At 35.1% G+C, this 17,926-nt stretch overlaps 1 protein-coding gene across 1 annotated transcript in view; it reads left to right on the forward strand.

Moving 5' to 3' along the window:
* Nucleotides 1-17,926, forward strand: part of LOC139117501 (C3 and PZP-like alpha-2-macroglobulin domain-containing protein 8) — a 63,007-nt gene that overhangs the window by 27,509 nt on the left and 17,572 nt on the right. Inside the window, exons 12-29 of the mRNA XM_070680664.1 lie at nucleotides 3,368-3,535; nucleotides 3,816-3,944; nucleotides 5,465-5,648; nucleotides 6,358-6,542; nucleotides 7,367-7,516; nucleotides 8,333-8,464; nucleotides 9,039-9,129; nucleotides 9,323-9,437; nucleotides 10,147-10,378; nucleotides 10,607-10,757; nucleotides 11,164-11,270; nucleotides 12,274-12,325; nucleotides 13,120-13,326; nucleotides 13,794-13,885; nucleotides 14,302-14,437; nucleotides 15,230-15,319; nucleotides 15,953-16,129; nucleotides 17,049-17,287. Of these exons, the coding sequence (XP_070536765.1) occupies nucleotides 3,368-3,535; nucleotides 3,816-3,944; nucleotides 5,465-5,648; nucleotides 6,358-6,542; nucleotides 7,367-7,516; nucleotides 8,333-8,464; nucleotides 9,039-9,129; nucleotides 9,323-9,437; nucleotides 10,147-10,378; nucleotides 10,607-10,757; nucleotides 11,164-11,270; nucleotides 12,274-12,325; nucleotides 13,120-13,326; nucleotides 13,794-13,885; nucleotides 14,302-14,437; nucleotides 15,230-15,319; nucleotides 15,953-16,129; nucleotides 17,049-17,287 (2,637 nt within the window). The remainder of the gene's footprint in view (nucleotides 1-3,367; nucleotides 3,536-3,815; nucleotides 3,945-5,464; nucleotides 5,649-6,357; nucleotides 6,543-7,366; nucleotides 7,517-8,332; nucleotides 8,465-9,038; nucleotides 9,130-9,322; nucleotides 9,438-10,146; nucleotides 10,379-10,606; nucleotides 10,758-11,163; nucleotides 11,271-12,273; nucleotides 12,326-13,119; nucleotides 13,327-13,793; nucleotides 13,886-14,301; nucleotides 14,438-15,229; nucleotides 15,320-15,952; nucleotides 16,130-17,048; nucleotides 17,288-17,926) is intronic.

Here is a 17,926-nt window from a genome sequence, read left to right on the forward strand (position 1 = left end):
TCTTACAATAGACAAGCTTCCTTTTACATTGTAATATTTATTGAAAAGAAAAAGACACAAACTGCAGTTGCAGGATTAACACTGTGAGTTACTGTGACTTCCTTTCCGTCAATAAAAATATTCTGATATTGAATGTGAATGCTAAAAACTGCAAGTATAAATGGACTGGAGTAGTTATAGCCATTCTTTGTGGGAATAACTGATCTGCACTGTGTTATAAAATTTAGGATAAATTGCTCATAAAAAAGTAATATCATCATGGTACTGAGATAAAAAAAATTATGACTGTGCTTGAAACTAGCTGTCTCATCATATATAAAATGTCAACCAGGTTCATTTAGCTAAAGGAGAAGTCATAGTCAAATGTAGTCATATCTTGTTTTAGTCATATACTTGATCCAAATGATTTACTAATTTTGAACAAAGGTTTTTCACAATAAACTTAATGTGTGAGTACAGCATACATTGAAGGGAAAGTCTGAGACAGCATTTAGGGCTATACGAAAGTGTATGATAAACAAGGAAATAATCCAAGTGTTTTGTAAATAATTTTATTATACACCTTTTGCAAAGTTATTGAAAATAGTGTTTTTAGGAAGCTTTGCATATTGTACATTGGGTTGTGCAATCATATGCTAACTTGGCATGCATCAGGTGCATCGGCTATAAAGTGAACAAAAGTCCATACGCTTACATTTCACATAAACTTTTGTCTTGTCAGAGGGAACTGTCTTGAGAGTAGTGGTGTAGCAATTTGTCTTAGAGAAATGCACACATACATGTACTGTGCACATACAGTCAAGGCAATAAAATAACCTATTTTTTTGCACCGGCACATACTTTACATGTTTAGGGATTCCCTAGATCAGATCTACAGTTGCATCTGTTCAATTTTTAGTGCAACTATTGTTAATAGATTGTCTTAATAATATCTTCATTTTGTAGCTTGTGTCTTCCTTCTTATTGTTTAATGTCAGGCATAAACAGTCTGTTTAAAACAATATTCACAATTATATTATATCATGCTACCATGCGCCATTCTGATTGGACGAGAGCTCATTCCACCAATGCTAAAATACTGTTTAAGCACTGATAGCGATGGTTAAAACGGGCCCCTAAACCAGCATTTTCGAAAATTGCCCTGTCGGTGCATTTGAACGTACCTATCTAAACCATAGACCCTCGAGATAAACTGAAACAGTCCACTTTGTTTCAAAGACCGAAGACCGAATTTTGATAAACACATAAAGTGTGGGTCTGTAACTCACCTCTTGGTGTAAATAAGTTGAGATCGATGATGAAAGACATCTCTGAAGCAGCACATTCGGGGTATGATGCACACAAATATTAGGGCAACATAGCACACCGTGAACTTAGCTTGATATTGCGGTAGTCGAGACGTGATATTCGTTCACACACAAATAAATTGACACTTCCTCACAGTAACGGTATATGTCAGATATTCTTCACCAAAGTTTGGGCGGTAACAGACCGGGGTGTCCTAACGATGTAGACCAATTAAGAAGTTGAACGAAATTTGACATCAAATGCAACGAGCAGTGTCAGCGTCCAGCTCTCCCTGCATCGGGCAACACACTCTGCACAACTGTTCATCACAGTTGCAGTCATCGCAAGTCTGGATTATTTCAAAACTGCTTGTTTTCTGGTACAATTAACGTCCAAATTATCCATCAAAAATAGATCCTGTAACTTCACTGTGCCACCTCTGAATGTCGCGACGGTCGACGTATACCGTATACGCGTATGTGGTACAGAATGAGACAAATCTATTTTTAGTATGCCAAAAAAGACAGGACTATTGTTCTTATGTAAATTTACGAAAAAAATTGTTACTTTTTTCTTTTGATTTGAACTCTTGACCCATTTTCTGTGTGACTGCAGCAGTATTTTTTGACAAGTATAGTGTTCGTGTTGCATGCGAATAAAATGCAATGTCGATATGAACGTAATGCGTATTTATCGTAGGATACTGTGTGCCTGTACGTAATCCCAACTTATAAAAATGCTTGGTCTCGGGCGCAGAATTTCCGACGTTCGATCTCTCAGATGTCGGTTTTCTGCATTGGGGCTTAGAGTGATGAAAATACCCAAGAAAGACAACAAAGACATGCAAGTTTATATGATATAATAGCAATGACCCCCTTCGCAGTCGGGTATACACTCGATTTTGGTACAGTTCGCTCCATATAGCACTCGCCTATCGGCTCGTGCTATATGTCGCGCATTGTACCAAAATCCTGTGTATACCCTCCTGCGGTGGAGGTTATTGCTTAATTAGCATTTCACATTTTCTTCAAGTTTTGCTGAGGTATTGAAGTGACATAAGATCTTGCCATTTCATCATGCTCTTTCGAGTATCTTTGAATACAACTTCACCAGTGGTTTAAAGTTCAGCATGGAACAGTCACTTCAGTGTAATCTATTCCTTCATGCCTGGAGTGACATTGAGGAATAAAAGATTTGGCAGTCTTCCAATAGAATGATATATAGAGAGCTTGTATACAGTTCTCTAAATGGTTAAGTGGTTACCTTTTGATCTGTAACAAGAAAGCGTAACCTGTTGTCAGTATCAATGATTTATCACTGTGTTTCTGGCTGTCACACACTTACGGTAGGACTATTGAGTAGAATACAAACAACTTGGGAATAAAGATGCTGATTTTGTTGGTATGGCAGGTAAATTCCCCGGATCCTTGACCTCTTAACTTTGGCAATATTCTGGGGGCAAACTCCTTGAGAATGACTGTGTTTTGTGATGATAAGATGCTCAGATTTAGAATTGTATCACAGTTACATTTCTTTCTAATCATTACATTCAATGTTAATGCAAGGGAAGTTTGATCTTTAGAGAGTCAGAAACGCGATCTTTGATTTGGTCTAGCATCAACTAAGATATATGTAAATATTGCTGGGGCACTAAAACTGTCAATCATACCTTCTGGACAAAGTAATTGTTAAGTGATTGCTGTCATCAGTGAGTTCTTAAATGTTTACATGCATGCATCATGTGTTCATGTATGTGTTTATTCATGCATTTATTTAATGTATTTATTTTACATCAATACACATTGAAAAAATAAATTCAAAGACGGTCATAAGCTCATTGCTATAAAGGACAGTCCCCACTGACGTGGGGAAGGTACAATGATGCTGATAGTCACATGCTTAAAATTATCTTTCACATTTGAAACAACTTAGAAGATAGAAGTTAGAAGAAAGTTTAAGAGAGGGAATACCTCAACCATGGGATTTCATCAAAGGAGCCATGGCAATTATTTCTTTCAATACTGCATACCAAGCAACACTAAAAAATATTAATGTGTGGATATTTTTTTGCCTTTTGCAGCTGAATGTGTTTTACCCTGACAGAAGTCCAGTGAGCGGTGTAACAGTCCAAGTCAAAGTTGAAGTCAGTGGGGAAAATGTCTACACTAAAGAGTTCATTGCAGAGAATGGCATTGTCAAGTATGAAATACCATCATTGCCAACCAGTGCACAGTTAGTATGGCTGGATGTAAGTATACTCTTCTTAACCAGATCTCTTTGTGATAATGTTGATTGAGTCTACTGACTATTTGATGCAAATGGGTACCTGAACCTTAAAAATTGACATACTTTGTACCAGGTGTACTATAATATTTGTCATCACCAGATGTTGGATTCTCTCATTGTGTTATGTGCTGGTGTTGGAACAGAACTATTGAAGGGAAATATGAGACTAAAGTTTGACTCTTCAGTGCACCTATATTGTCACCAGCTTCTGAAATTCACAAATTTGAAACGTTGTTTGACAGGCAAGGGTGATTGCTATTGATGGTGAAGATGTTAGTGAGAAATATTTCTCCAATTACAAGTCAATCAGTAGTTGGTATGCTCCCAGTAAGTGCCATATCATGTTGGAAAATCTGGATGATGATATTCAGGTAAGTTCACACGTACTGTACCAATTCTTGCCATGATCTGCTCCCAAATGATCACATGAACAACCAGAGTTAATTCTGATCCTTTCCCTGCCAGGTTCATCTGTTGCTGTAAGACTACTCTGGCTATCGGCAGTAAAACAAACTTTGTCCAGTACGTTTGAACCAGTTTGACATTGCAAAAACATACACAATCATGTTTTTTATGGACTTGTCCTCACCTCACATTAATCATGCCTAAACAGTGTGTTCCAACTTAGCCTAACAGTGATAGTGTTAGTTGTGAGGCATTTCTCTAAGTCATCTTCTGTTTGCTTTTATTTTATTTTACTAATTTTGCATCAATAAATTGCAACCTGAAAAAGGTTAAACTGCAGACAAGGAGAGTAAGGTGTTGATCATCCATGGTTATTTTTGTATAATAATAATAATATTTTTATTGCTTGCTTGTAAATATAGGATTTACATCACATTTGTGGCAATAAAAGTACAAGTGTGATACAAAAATAAGTTAAAATTTTCTTCAGTAGAGATAAAGTAATACAGTATAATAATAGTAGCTAATAATAAATATAACTAGGTATTTCTTGTTTATATAAAGTAAAAATATAATCTGCAAGTTGTTCATTAAAAGATAACTCTTGTTTTGTTAGTAGAGAAATAAGCTGATTTTCAGTATCGTCGTTTGGAAAATTGATTTTACTGAAAAAGTTCTTTCTTGGACTTTGGACTTTGTATTTCTTATATGAGTAAGAAGAAAGCCAACAATCAATTGAAGGAGAATAGCTTTGTTCCATTAGTCTCTATAGCTTTCTTGTGTCCTCCATTGATAAATAAACCTGAATAGTCAGTATTTCACCTTTGTTCATTATACAACACAACAGGAAAAAGGAATAACTGTTCTATATGTAACATGTTAAAACATCCATAGGGGTTCACAGGGGTCAGAACCAAGAATTCATATCAGCATAAATAACTATGATTCTATCACAGTACATTACCAAATTTGAATGTACCACAGGCTTTCACTGTAATATTTGTTGGTCATACAATTGTGCATAATGATAACTGTATAGACCAATAAAAGTGTCTTACTTTGTTAATTGCCAGTGATTGGTAGGGTCTAGTATCGCAATGTAAACTATGAAGTTACATGTATATAGTCATTTTTGCTCACTATTACCAGCTTTGTTGATAATGATTGAATGTTTTTTTTTCATAGTGGTAGATATATAATAGCTCCTCTTCATTTTGTGATATCACATACAGTAGTGATATTACTAATTTTTCCTGTGGCCAGATATTTTCTGTGTATCGTAAAGCTTTTATCAAAAAACCTTCTGTCAGTAACTTGTTCCAATCTGTAACAAAAGCAAACATATTGTAACCATAATTTGACCAGATCAGTATTTTTGCACTGCTCTGACTATCACAAGCAATGGTTAGAGATCTCAAAGACCATTGTAACATTTGGAACATTTCTTTCTATTCTTAACCGTACTTTAAATTGATTGATGTTTCAGGCTGGTGATACAGCAGAAGTTGCAGTGTTATCAACATGTCCGTGTAACTTTATCCTACACTATGAAGCTATGTCGAGGGGAAACATTGTAGTATCTGGTTCTCACAATGCATCTCATCCATTTAGAAAGAGAGCGGCACATTCCGATGTGGTCACTTTCCTTGATGGCCAACTCATACCAGAAGGTAAAGAATGATATGGGAAGGGGCAAATGTTACAACCGTTATCAAGTACATAGACCTAGATTTGAGCTCCGGATTGACATAGTGTGACACCACACATCACAATTTACAGGTTTTCCATATATTACCCCACTTCAGTTGTCAGAAGTAGGGTAATTCAATCAGAACTACTTTCAAGTTGTAAATAAACTATGCTTTGTTTGAAAAGTTCTTGCTGTAAAGGAAAACAGGATGGTTGTGAAGCTGTGGGAGGATTTTGATAACCATCATAGATAAATATGAGGATATATAGATGTGGATTATATGTGACCATTTTATCTATGTTTTCAATGATATCAAAACAATGAAACTATGTTCTCAAATGCCATTAACGTAGTATCCTTACGTGGGTACATCTTTGTCTTCAATGAAATTGATTAATTTATCACAAAGAAATCAAAAGTGAATTTTAGTCACCACTAACTTTTGACAATGCTGCATTTTACTGAAACTTATGATCAGTTTTCTTCTCATACATGTCTCACCCTTACCCTTACTGCTACATGTACCATTGCCCATGAGTAAAATAAATTCCTCTCCACTTAACAGTTTGATCATGAGTCTGACTTCTGGTAGTGGTAGAAGCTCTTCACTCGCCCCTTTGGAAATTGCATACACAAAGAACAAAGTCAAGATTGTATTTAAAGTAACAAAGGAATTATTTTGTTAACAGTCACAGATATCCCAACCACGGAAAGCACACCAACAGAGTCTGGCACATGTCAGACACATATACGGTTTGATGTGACCTATGACATGGCTCCATTGACAAAATTACTGGTGTATTATGTCAGAGAGAATAATGAGGGAGTGGCAGACAGCATTCTGATTCCAGTCAAACCAGTCTTTGAAAATCAGGTATACATCCGTCTCATGTCCATGCATAGCCATTGCAACCTGAGAGAATCATAGCAAATGTGATTGAATCTCTGATGTATGCATGTCATAGCTTTAAAGTGGCATTGTTGAGATGTTTTAAAAAAAATTCTAAAACATTTTATATCAATGAAGCCAATGGCTCATATTTGACCTTGCAATTACACCCATAAACAGAAAAATTGAGAAAATAGAGGGATAGTTTTTGGACACAACCCTTTGAATCTGATGTTTTGCAACACTTCCTAGTATTTGGCAGACTAGCTGTGAGGATTGTTACCATTCTGATAGATATTCTTCAAGATGGTGAACAATCACTGAGGTATAGGCCACTTCACTGCACCAATTCACATACCCAGTACTATTTGAATGTGTCTGAACTCCTCATCTCAGTTCTCAAGAGGGTGCTTGCAAGACAGCCAGTCAACATGTTTTAACTTCAGAACCAAAAATACACAGAACCATGGAATTACAAGTTTCTCTGAAATGCTTTATTTTTAATCAACTTTGCACCAATCTCTCATAATTGCAAGGCCATGTATGGAAAGTTGGTATCAAAACAGCAAGTCTAAAAGATATTACAAAAAGAGAATTCCACTTCTGATCAATTTCAGCACACAATTTGCTAATGACGTTGAGGGCAGTATACCTCCTCATTCAACTGAATCTGTTCCTCAACAATTGAATTTTCAGGCAAGAATGTCTATTCCCACATATTAATAATCTATTCATTTTCATTTATTCCATACTTTTATATCAATAATAAGTTTGAAATTCTGTCCAAACTTTGAAAAACAATGTTACAGATTTCAGTGAGTCTGTCAAAGGATGAAGCTTATCCAAGTGAAAGAATTGATGTCAATTTGAATGCTGAACCTGGATCCTGTGTATGCCTTGCTGCTGTGGATAAGAGCGTACATGTGTTCAAACCTGGATACCAGCTTACTGCACAGGAGGTAAAATAACAGTTGAATAACTTACACATGCATTTCCTATTGGTCAACCACCTGTTGGTTTCTCTTTGTTGTATTCTTACAAGACAAAGATACTCTTGTATGGGTTATATACATTTCTCTTGTCATAAGATGTTATGTCAGTCCTGTTGACATGTCTTGTAATATTTGTGCAATGGGTACACCTGTCCTGTTTCATTCATTTTCCCATATAAAGTGGGTATCGTGGCATGGTTGTACTAATTATGGTTATAACAAGGCTATCGTGGCATGTACCAATTATGGTTATAATAAGGCTAATACTATGATTTGAACTTTAATAGAAATGTAGCATCTTTCAGATATTTTCAAAAGCACCTCATATCTACATTGAAAATGGTTGATTTTAACTTTTATTTAAGGCTGCTTGATATGAAACTCTGAATACAACTAAAGAGAAAATGATATATTTTTCCAAAAGTTCTCATTTGATCAAAAGCAAAGTAATGTTGCATAATAAAATACTGTCTTCCATGTTGGACTTTTAGAATAACACACAAGTTGTTCATGTATAAGAATGTTTTCATCGTAAATGTAATTTAAAACTGCCAGAAACAGTTTAACAATTTCATCTCAAAATTGTGGATTACAGATGATTATCAACAAAAGATTATGTGGATTTATTCTTAATGTAATATTCCTCTATGAGGAACTGCCAAGACTTGTATTTTAAAACGTGACAAACTTTAGAGGAGTGCTTGAGAGGCCATCACAAAAGTGTTTCTTAAACAGTGTATTCCGCAAAACTAAGTTGCTTATCATTTTGACATGTAATTGTAGATCTTTGAAGAATTGGAAGAATATGATGCTAGTGAGATAGACAATGAAGACACCATGTTTTGGGGTTTTTCATCACGGAAGAGGAGAAATCTTTTGTTTTGGTCATCAAGGGATGCACACTTTGCTTTTGTGGTAAGTAGAGGGCTTTGTTACCGGTTTTTGTGACACTGCACTGCCAATAAAGAGTATGGTCTTTGCCAAATTCTACTATGAAATTGCATGATAACTCTTTGACCAATTTTCGATAGGCTGATCAGTTAGCCAATTCCGACTTTCCTACGTCACATTAATAACTGCAGCAGCCAATCAAAGAGTTTGTTTCAAAGATGATCTGGCTAGTTGGTTTGTCAACTTATTTAATGATTTTGAAGGAGGAAAGTTGTAAAACTGTTGTTTGGAAACATCAAGGCACATACTTTAAAAAAGTTTGTACAAGCAGGTATAGCTTAAATGTCATCCACATTTTCCATGTTGAAATACTCTTTAATACGGTAATGTACAATAATCCATGTTGCTAAATTCAAACCATAGCAGTGAAAACTAGTGTATGTAAGAACATGTATCAGTATTTTTAGCACATGAAGCATGTGCAAGCTCAGCTACATTTCAAAGTGATTTATTACTTCTTTCTTCAGTCTGCTGTACTTTATCACTGCATAGACCATTTGTTTTGTCCTGATATAAACTGTTTCAATCTTGACTCAAGGAAACTGGATTGACTGTAATGACAGACCATGTAATGCTGAATCACAGGCAAGAAACCTCCCTAACAGATGGTTTCAGATATTTACCAACAGGTGAGACTGTATTGATTTTTCATATATCAACTTCAATGCCAAGTTTACATGACAGTATTCAAGTATGAAGATTTTGAGATTTCTAGTAGAAATGTAGGTGTCATAAATTCAGAATTTGAGCAGTAAATGTAAAATTCACTTTACCTCTCTTTTATTTTAATATGTGGCGGTTTGTATTGCATATATTTTTCAGATTGGTACCAGGCCAAAGAAGCAAACCCACAGACTTACTCCACTATTCCAAGAGCGCAGAGAAAGAAAAGAACATACTTCCCTGAGACCTGGATATGGCAGTGTTTTAATGTAAGGTAGGTATCATGATAAAAAGTGAGCAACTCTAGTGGTTTGAAGTCAAAACCACCACCACCAATTCTTGTTCATTGACCTGTGGATTTACCATTCCAAGTTGTATACATTTGTTTGGAGTTACTTACATACTCACTTTGGCATCAGTAGTTCCTCCATGAAATTCATTTAGGGATAGCATTGTGTGGCAATTTTAAGGCACAAGTGACATTAATAATTTCTCTGTAATCCTAGTCTATATGAATATCCCTGACTACAGTGAAACTTGTGATTAATTTTCAAATAGTAACTTGATTAAAACAGAAATTGAACCTTTGTCACCAAATGGTATTTATGAAATGTACAAGGATGTATGATTCATGTTACATCTAAAATGTATCAATAGTGTATATGTTGATATTGTACAGTCTTTAAGTACAAGAACAAAACTAACTTTTGGCTTGTATTACAATTTCAAAAAAGAATGTGTAGGACTACATGTATTGAGTGGCCATGTACGCCCTTTGTATTTACTGTGATAATGGTACAGGAGACCACCAAATACACGATGCAGCTGCCTACAGCTGTTACGTGTGACAGCAATATCATTCATGGTATTAAGTTCTGTTCACCAAAGGTCAAACGTATATTAAGTCTTAATTTTGAGAAATTTTTAGTGTGTGACTGTAGTTTTTGAGAAAGTTGACTTGAAATTTGTTACGTTTTTTTCAGTTCAATTAGAAAGCATGATCATCTGAAGGTAAAAGTTCCTGACACCATTACATCATGGATGATAGATGCTGTCAGTGTATCAAAGCAGTATGGACTTGGAATAGCTCAGACTTCCACTCTCAAGACTTTCAAACCATTTTTTGTGGATTTTACAATGCCATACTCAGTAATCAGAGGAGAACAAGTCAAGCTCCCTGTCACAGTGTACAACTACCTTGATGTCTGTGCTGAGGTAGGTCTTGGAAAATTTACTGTGTAACCTCAGTCTATATTAATGTCCATGACTACAGTGGAAGCTGATTTTTTGTGTGCGCTTTCTCATGTGTATATCAGTCTTCATCGTAGAATTAGCATGTAACAATGAGAAATCACAAGCCATTTAATTTTTGATATGCTGTTGGGTAGAAAGATCTGACTGTAAAATTTTATTATGAAAATTAATTTTCTTTGGTTCTTCCAGGTCCACCTTACTGTGCATATACCAGTTGGTGTCAGGTTTGTCTCTGAGCACCACAGACGAACTACTCGGAAACTTTGTCTGCAAGCTAGAGAAACTCAAACAACTTCAGTCACAATGGTCTTTGAAGATATTGGCCATAAGAATATTACAGGTGAAATAACTCTTCTGACAAGTTTTGTAACAACTTACTTATACATAGTGACCTCATTTCATACAGTTAATTTTCAATTGTGTTTTTTAGAGTTGTTGAGTCAATAGCAATCTCAGCTGCTGTGATACCATACTGCAAACCATACTACAAGCATACAAGGTCCTGATTAATATTAAATTTAATCTATGCACATGCTGTGTTCTCTCAGTTTGTCACTAAATCGTTGGTCTTTGATAATCCAACATTTATCGTACTGGAAAAATGCATATCATTAGAGAAATACAGTGATTATGTGGATCATTCACTCTATATGATAACCTCAAGTTTTTATGTTTTTCAAATAAATAGTATTATATGTCATAGATACTGTATTTGACAGATAAGTGTTTTCCAATCGAACTTTCAGCTCATGCTGAAGCATTTGAAGCTGCAACCTGTTGTGGATACAGTACAATCAAGCATGAAAATGTGCTGGTAGCGGAGGATAAGTTGTCAAAACAGATGTTAGTTGAGGTAATGTTCTCATTGTGTTTTTTTAGAGAAGCTGGCAAGGGAAGGTGGTTGCATTTGTTGTTAGTGTTTCCGGTAATGTACATCAACTTAGAAAATGTTGTTCAAGATCTAGGAAAAAACAATTTTACTTCATAGATTTTTGCCACTATGAGAAAGTACATAAACAAATCATCCCTGTCTTATTACTTTATGTAGACTACAGTGCTTTATCTTCATTGAAATTCATTTCAGCTGACCATCAAAATAATGTATTACCCAGATACTTTAATGCAAGTTTCTCTAACTTTTACAGTGACGTAGAGTGTGGTAAACTTGCATTTCACTGATAATTACTGAATGACAACAAAATCAATGAAATTCATCCCAGGTGATAAAATAGTCTTCAGTATATGTTGTGCTTTTACCAGTGCATTAATATTTTAGTTCATCTAGATCGTAACCTGTTCAACCCAATTCCTAATAAACAGATCCACACTCACCATTGATAACAATGGATTTTGGCCAAACTATGGTGGTGAAAGGGTTAAACCTTTGACCACCAGACTTTTGTACATCCCATTGTGTTTGATGGGGTTTTTATTGGAACAACATGCACTAATGCATGGAGTGGAGGGAGTGTGAAAGATTTAAGTTCAATGATACCATTACTGGCAACAAATTCTTGTAAAATAAGAACAATTATTGATAGTCAAGTGTGTTGGTCTTAGATTTCGGCTGCATTTGTCTGTCAACTTAACCATGGCTAGTTTTACATATGATAATTCTCATAGAAAGTATTGTCAGTTGATTGATTGCAGTCCCAATCTGATAATGTTATAAACCTCCAGTGTAAATGCTAACATATTGATAAGATCAAATAAATCAATTGAAGCAATGTTGCTTTTTAGCATTGTTCTTGCATTTTGAAAAAATGAAAAAAATACACCAAGCTATATATTCCCTTGTTTCGCTGTGAAGGACTGAACTATAAAACATTTACAAAATTTGTTTTTGTCGTTTTCAGGCGGAAGGTATACCAAGGCGTTACACTCATAGCGTTTTCTTCTGTCAAAATGGTGAGATGTCTCTCTTTAATACACTTTTTTCTCAAAAATGTGCAGAACTTAAAATTTAGAATATGATAAATTCAAAAGAATCAAGAAGCTTTCACATGTTTTTTAGAGAAAAATTTGCTGTATGGTCATCAAATCCCTACTCAAGCTCAACCATGAAATAGAGTAATACTGATCATTCAGCTTTAGCCTCAGTATGACTTCACTGTCTGAAGTGTTTGTTTATCAGAACCACCAGCAAATCCATCATTCAGATAATTTCTTTATCAGTCAAGTGTCTTGTGAGTGAAGTTGAAGTTTCTGTATACTTCAAGGACCTCACTGAGGTAGTTGACTCCTCAATAGATACAAAATTGAAAAAAGTTTTATCAGGATGTAGCATTGTGACCACTTTGACCTCAACAGAAGTCTTTGATACGTTTTTGTCAGAAATAAGTCAAACTGTTACCTTACATTTAATTTAATTGACTCGACAATTTAAATCAAAATAATGGTAACACAAAAAATACTGGTACAGTCTCAATCATCAAGCTTGTATTACCAATACTTGCCAAGGGTTTCACAATTTCATATAAATCTTCTTTCCTGACAATTTGCTATAATATATTTTATGTCAGCTTTTTCTTTCGCTCATTGTCTATTATGCCATGGGGACTGACTTTGTAAAGGTGATTTGCACCTGTTTCAGTCACCCAATCCTACATAGATTCTTTTTCATGGTTTACTTTAGATAACTCTAAATAAATGAAAATATGTAAAGTAAAATTTTATTACTCTGTATGTACTTGTTTTGACAGAGAGAATCCAAATCTCCACCCGAGACAACTATGAATACCAATATCAAAAATTACCTGAAGGTGTGACCAACTTTACATTCAGTACCAAGGCATACAATGATGTACACCTAGCGCTGTCAGCAGTGGGAAATGATCTGCCTGAAATGTATGAGATTGTCATTGGTGGATTTCAGAATACAGAGTCATGGATTGCAAGGTCTAAGCAAGGTATTACATCATCATATTCTTGTATTCTTACTATAGATATTGCCTATGAAGAGCAGCTAGCAGCTTCCTCATCCTTCTTTCATCTTTTATTTTTAAATAAATATGAGACTAGTCCTATGATAAGGCACAGCACACTGCCTCTTTTATAAATTTCTATTCCCTGGAAAATTTGGTATGCTATGGTCCTTCTGTCATCAGACACACAAGCTCTGGTTTCAGCACATTGGTGACAATACATTAGGAGATGGTCACGGTGAAATATGTTAGTGTTCTTACACCAGTATACCAACAATAGACAGATGGAATAAAAGGGCATCATTCATAGGTCATCATTTATGAAAAATGAATGTCTTTTAGTAGTTTCAGTACAGTGTTCATGAATAGTTACGGAATCAATCATACCTGATATTTCAATGTTATACTCTGAAAAGCATTAATTAATATTTTGGCTTGTTTTCATTTGCAAGGTGACCATGAAATAAGAGTGCCTACAAAAGATATTGTGACATGGGATGAATTCAAGGCATTCTGGGTTAGCTGGAAAGATGGATACATCCAGGTAAATATTGAAACAATGCACAAAATACATGACCTTTTCTGAATTGGATTCATTGAAAGCATCTTCAGTGAAATGTCCCTGGACAAATTATGAATATTTGTGCATGTTGTCATTCATACCTCGAGCTATTTACCTATATTATTGTATCTCAGAGGCCTTTGTGTAAGAAACAAATCACCAATGTCAAGCCTTTCTTCTGATTGGTCATAAGTTATGTCATAATTTGCATAACAAAAGAACTTGTTGAGTTAAATTACTTGAGTTTACATCCTGCACAAAATAAACTGATACTGTAGTGAAAGAAAGCATTTGAACCTGTGCAGAATGGAGTCATTTCAGGTTGCTAGGTCTTGAAATTAAAACTTCAGGATTGAATCAAGAGAAAACTCCGGTATATGTATCTGTTTTGCCTGTAGGTTGGGCATGGGATGACCCCAAGCAATGACTCTGTGTTTTTGGCTTGGGAAGATGCAAATCCATTAACAGTTATGTACATTGGTTTCTCTACCGGATGGGGATCCATGGGAGAGTTCACTATATGGAAGAAAGAGAGTATGTATTTATGCTTTAAGTTTATTTCCATCAGCATCAATACCTATAGCACATTTGATTGCCTTCCTTTCAAGCATTAAGCTGTTCCTGTGGTGAATATTACACACTATCCAACTCTCTTAGGCTAGGGAAAAAAACACTTTTCCTCAGATTTTCTTGGCAATGCTACAGAGGTGCTGAGCTAATCTTTTTCTTTTTTACAAACCAGCAAATCTCCCAAAATCTAGCTGTTACTGATGGTTTAAAGGCTAAATTGTACAAACTGTCCACAATAATCAAGGCATTACATATTGCAAAGGCAGTGTTGACAGATCAAATTCTAAGCACTTCCACATGTACCCAGGAGAAAAAACCTAATAATATAAACAACAAAAGTGCATTAAAAGTAAAACAAAATTGGAATAACTGCAATGCAGAAGACTTCAATTTGAACACAATTTCGAAAAAGTTCCAAATTGGCTAAAGTAGAAGTAGTGATTCAGACGAACCATTATTTATCCTTCCTGGCTTTACTTTCAATTACATGAATAGAGTTTGTATTGAAGAAGTTCAGTTTACTTATACTGTAACATTGGCAGGTATTAAGAATTCATGCAGCTGTAAAATATTATTTGTGGAGTGGATTTTAATTACATGAAACTTACTCCAATTGTGTTCCAGTAGCTTGAAAAAGTATACAATCCTATCTTGCTTCTCAGATTTCATTAGTTATGTCTTTGACGTAAAACTACTGCTGTTCATTCTCAATGTCATATGATGTGACTTACAAAGTATTTGGTTGTGTTATTTCAGATGTTGAAAGTACATACAGTGAGGCGTTTGTTCTAGATCTTCCATTGAATGTTGTCCGAGGGTCAGAAAGAACATCAATTTCAGTCACTGGTGAGTATATCCAGAAGACATAAAATAACATACTGAATTTGAGTTGGTAGTACAATTCGGTAAATTTGGCATATAAAGCAAGAAAACACTTTAAATTTTCTAAAATAGTTCTAATGGTGCATCAAAAAGAGTATGATATTATGAGGTTATTATGAGAACATTGGCGCAGCATATTGCCCTACGTGCAGTACAGGGTGATGGGCGGCGACAATGTCAGAGTGCATCCTTTCTGGTATTTTTGTGATAACCTTATTTTAATACATCTTAAATTTGTGTTTTTTGATAACCATTTGCAATTCTTGATAACCTGTGCACTACACTACATGTACAGAGCGCGAGGCATATTCTGGCATTCAATTGGTCCCTTGAAACTGTTCAACAGTGAATGCTTTGATGCAGCTGCAGGGATTAGAGGTGCCTGAAAATAGTAAATGTTAAGGAACAGGTGTTCCATGAGGCTTTTTAACACAAGCAAAATTCTGTTGTTCTCAATGGTAGATGTATAAAAATCAGATCATATCTAGCTTTAATTATTCAACAGCATGGCACTCAGTCACTTTGAGAAAAGTAAGCTGTGGATTGTTCAATATTATATATAATATTTCGAAACCATTCTATACTAATGTTTTCCAGGAGATGTAATGGGACCTACGCTAACCAACTTGCACAATTTACTGAGACTTCCATATGGATGTGGTGAACAGAATATGATTCACTTTGCACCCAATGTCTACGTCTTGAGATACCTTAAAAAAACCATGCAACTGACACCAGAGACAGAGATGAAAGCCCTTGAGTATTTGGTGGAAGGTGAGTCAACACAACACATCATGAAATTCCACCCAATGGCAAAGTCTATCTGAACATCTGAGAAATATTGACAGCTACAATTTTATATCCAAGATGACTGCTTGAATAAGCTTTTCTATATCACAAAGAAGGCTTTTACAAAAGCAGAGTCCTTCGAAATGACATACATTGTTAGACGTACATTGTTATTGTCACTATTCTAAATAAATGAAGAATGTTGATTTCAATGGCGTTGCTTTTCAGGATTTAAAATGTACAATCCCACATCCAATGAGTTTTTAATCCACTATTCATGCCTGAGTACATGCACTCCTTTAAAATTATACTAACCTTTTCATCACAATGGTTTGGCCCAAATAATTTGTTTATGATGGTGAACTTGGAAATTGGATGAACAGATTTTTAAAGGCATATTGTCAAGGAGATGAACTTTAGAAGATGTATGAAGTTTTCCTATACAGCATTCCTCATTTCTTCAAACAGCAACAAGAATTAAAATCAGTATAATTTTTCGTTACCAGAAGTGATATAGTATGTTAGTTCTCTGGTCTCCTGTATTTTTCATCCCTTGTTCAGTAACTAAATTGAGATATAAATTCTGCAAATTTCTTTGCATCAGCTCTGCACCATCACATGTAATATAGTTTATTTGTATGATTTACTTGGACATAAATCTTGGCATTCTGTGAAAAACTTACATTACATTAAGATAACACATACCAGTATATCTACCGTAGACATACTGTAACTGCAGAATCATGAAACATCAATTAAGGCTGCCCAAATAGTCTTTGGGAAAAGAGGAGGTAGCACTCTGATGTAGACTGTTACCATCATGAAATTTATCCTTTTAAGTCACCTGTTAGTTGTAATTAGACAGTTCTTTGAATTATGTGTATCCTCATCCATTGACTTGTAGGCTATCAGAGACAGCTGACATACAAGAGAAAGGATGGCTCTTATAGTGCATTCGGTCAAAGAGACTCTGCAGGTAGTATGTGGCTTACAGCATTTGTATTGAAGTCATTTGCACAGTCAAGATCATTCATCTACATTGATCCAAAAGAACTGGAGGAAAGCGTCAACTGGATTATTAAATATCAGAAAAGTGATGGATATTTCCCACCTGTTGGAAAAGTTATCAATAAAGATATCCAGGTAGGGATGTACGAGGCATGTTTTGTGTATGTTTAATAGGAGTACACTGACTTGGTTGTGAAACGTTTTTAAAATAACACGTAAAAGGCAGTATGCCTCTTGAAACTGAAGGACTAAAACTTATGCTCAAACTTTCCAGAGGAAACTTTAAATCATTCTCTTTAAAAAATCAAGAAGGGGTCGATGTGCAAATTTTTGCACCAGATAAGGAATTACCTAAAATTTTCTGACATTTGAAATGTAAAACCCTGTGTTAACTCCGTTGGGAAAAAATAATTTTTCAATTTTAAAAAGGACAGTGAAGACTATTTACTCCAAAAGCTTCAACATGAACTCACAGAAAAGCATTGTAAAAATGTGAGAGTATGAATACCTATTCCTGAGGTGGATTCTACCTTTCAGACAGAGACACAAGTGATGGATCTTTTTCTGCAAATAAGAAATGTAATAGTTCATGTAACAGCTATACTGTCACAATGAAGATGTCAAATGATTGTAGGGGGTAATGGGGATAGTGGTGAAGATATTGATTATATTATGTTGATGATGATGATGATGATGGTGGTGGTGGAGGTGGTGATGATATGGAAGAAGACGAGAATGATTAAATACTGTTTTAGATTTCTCTCCACTTATATT

This window comes from Ptychodera flava, chromosome 18 (assembly GCF_041260155.1).
Source record: "Ptychodera flava strain L36383 chromosome 18, AS_Pfla_20210202, whole genome shotgun sequence".
NCBI classification, from domain to species: domain Eukaryota; kingdom Metazoa; phylum Hemichordata; class Enteropneusta; family Ptychoderidae; genus Ptychodera; species Ptychodera flava.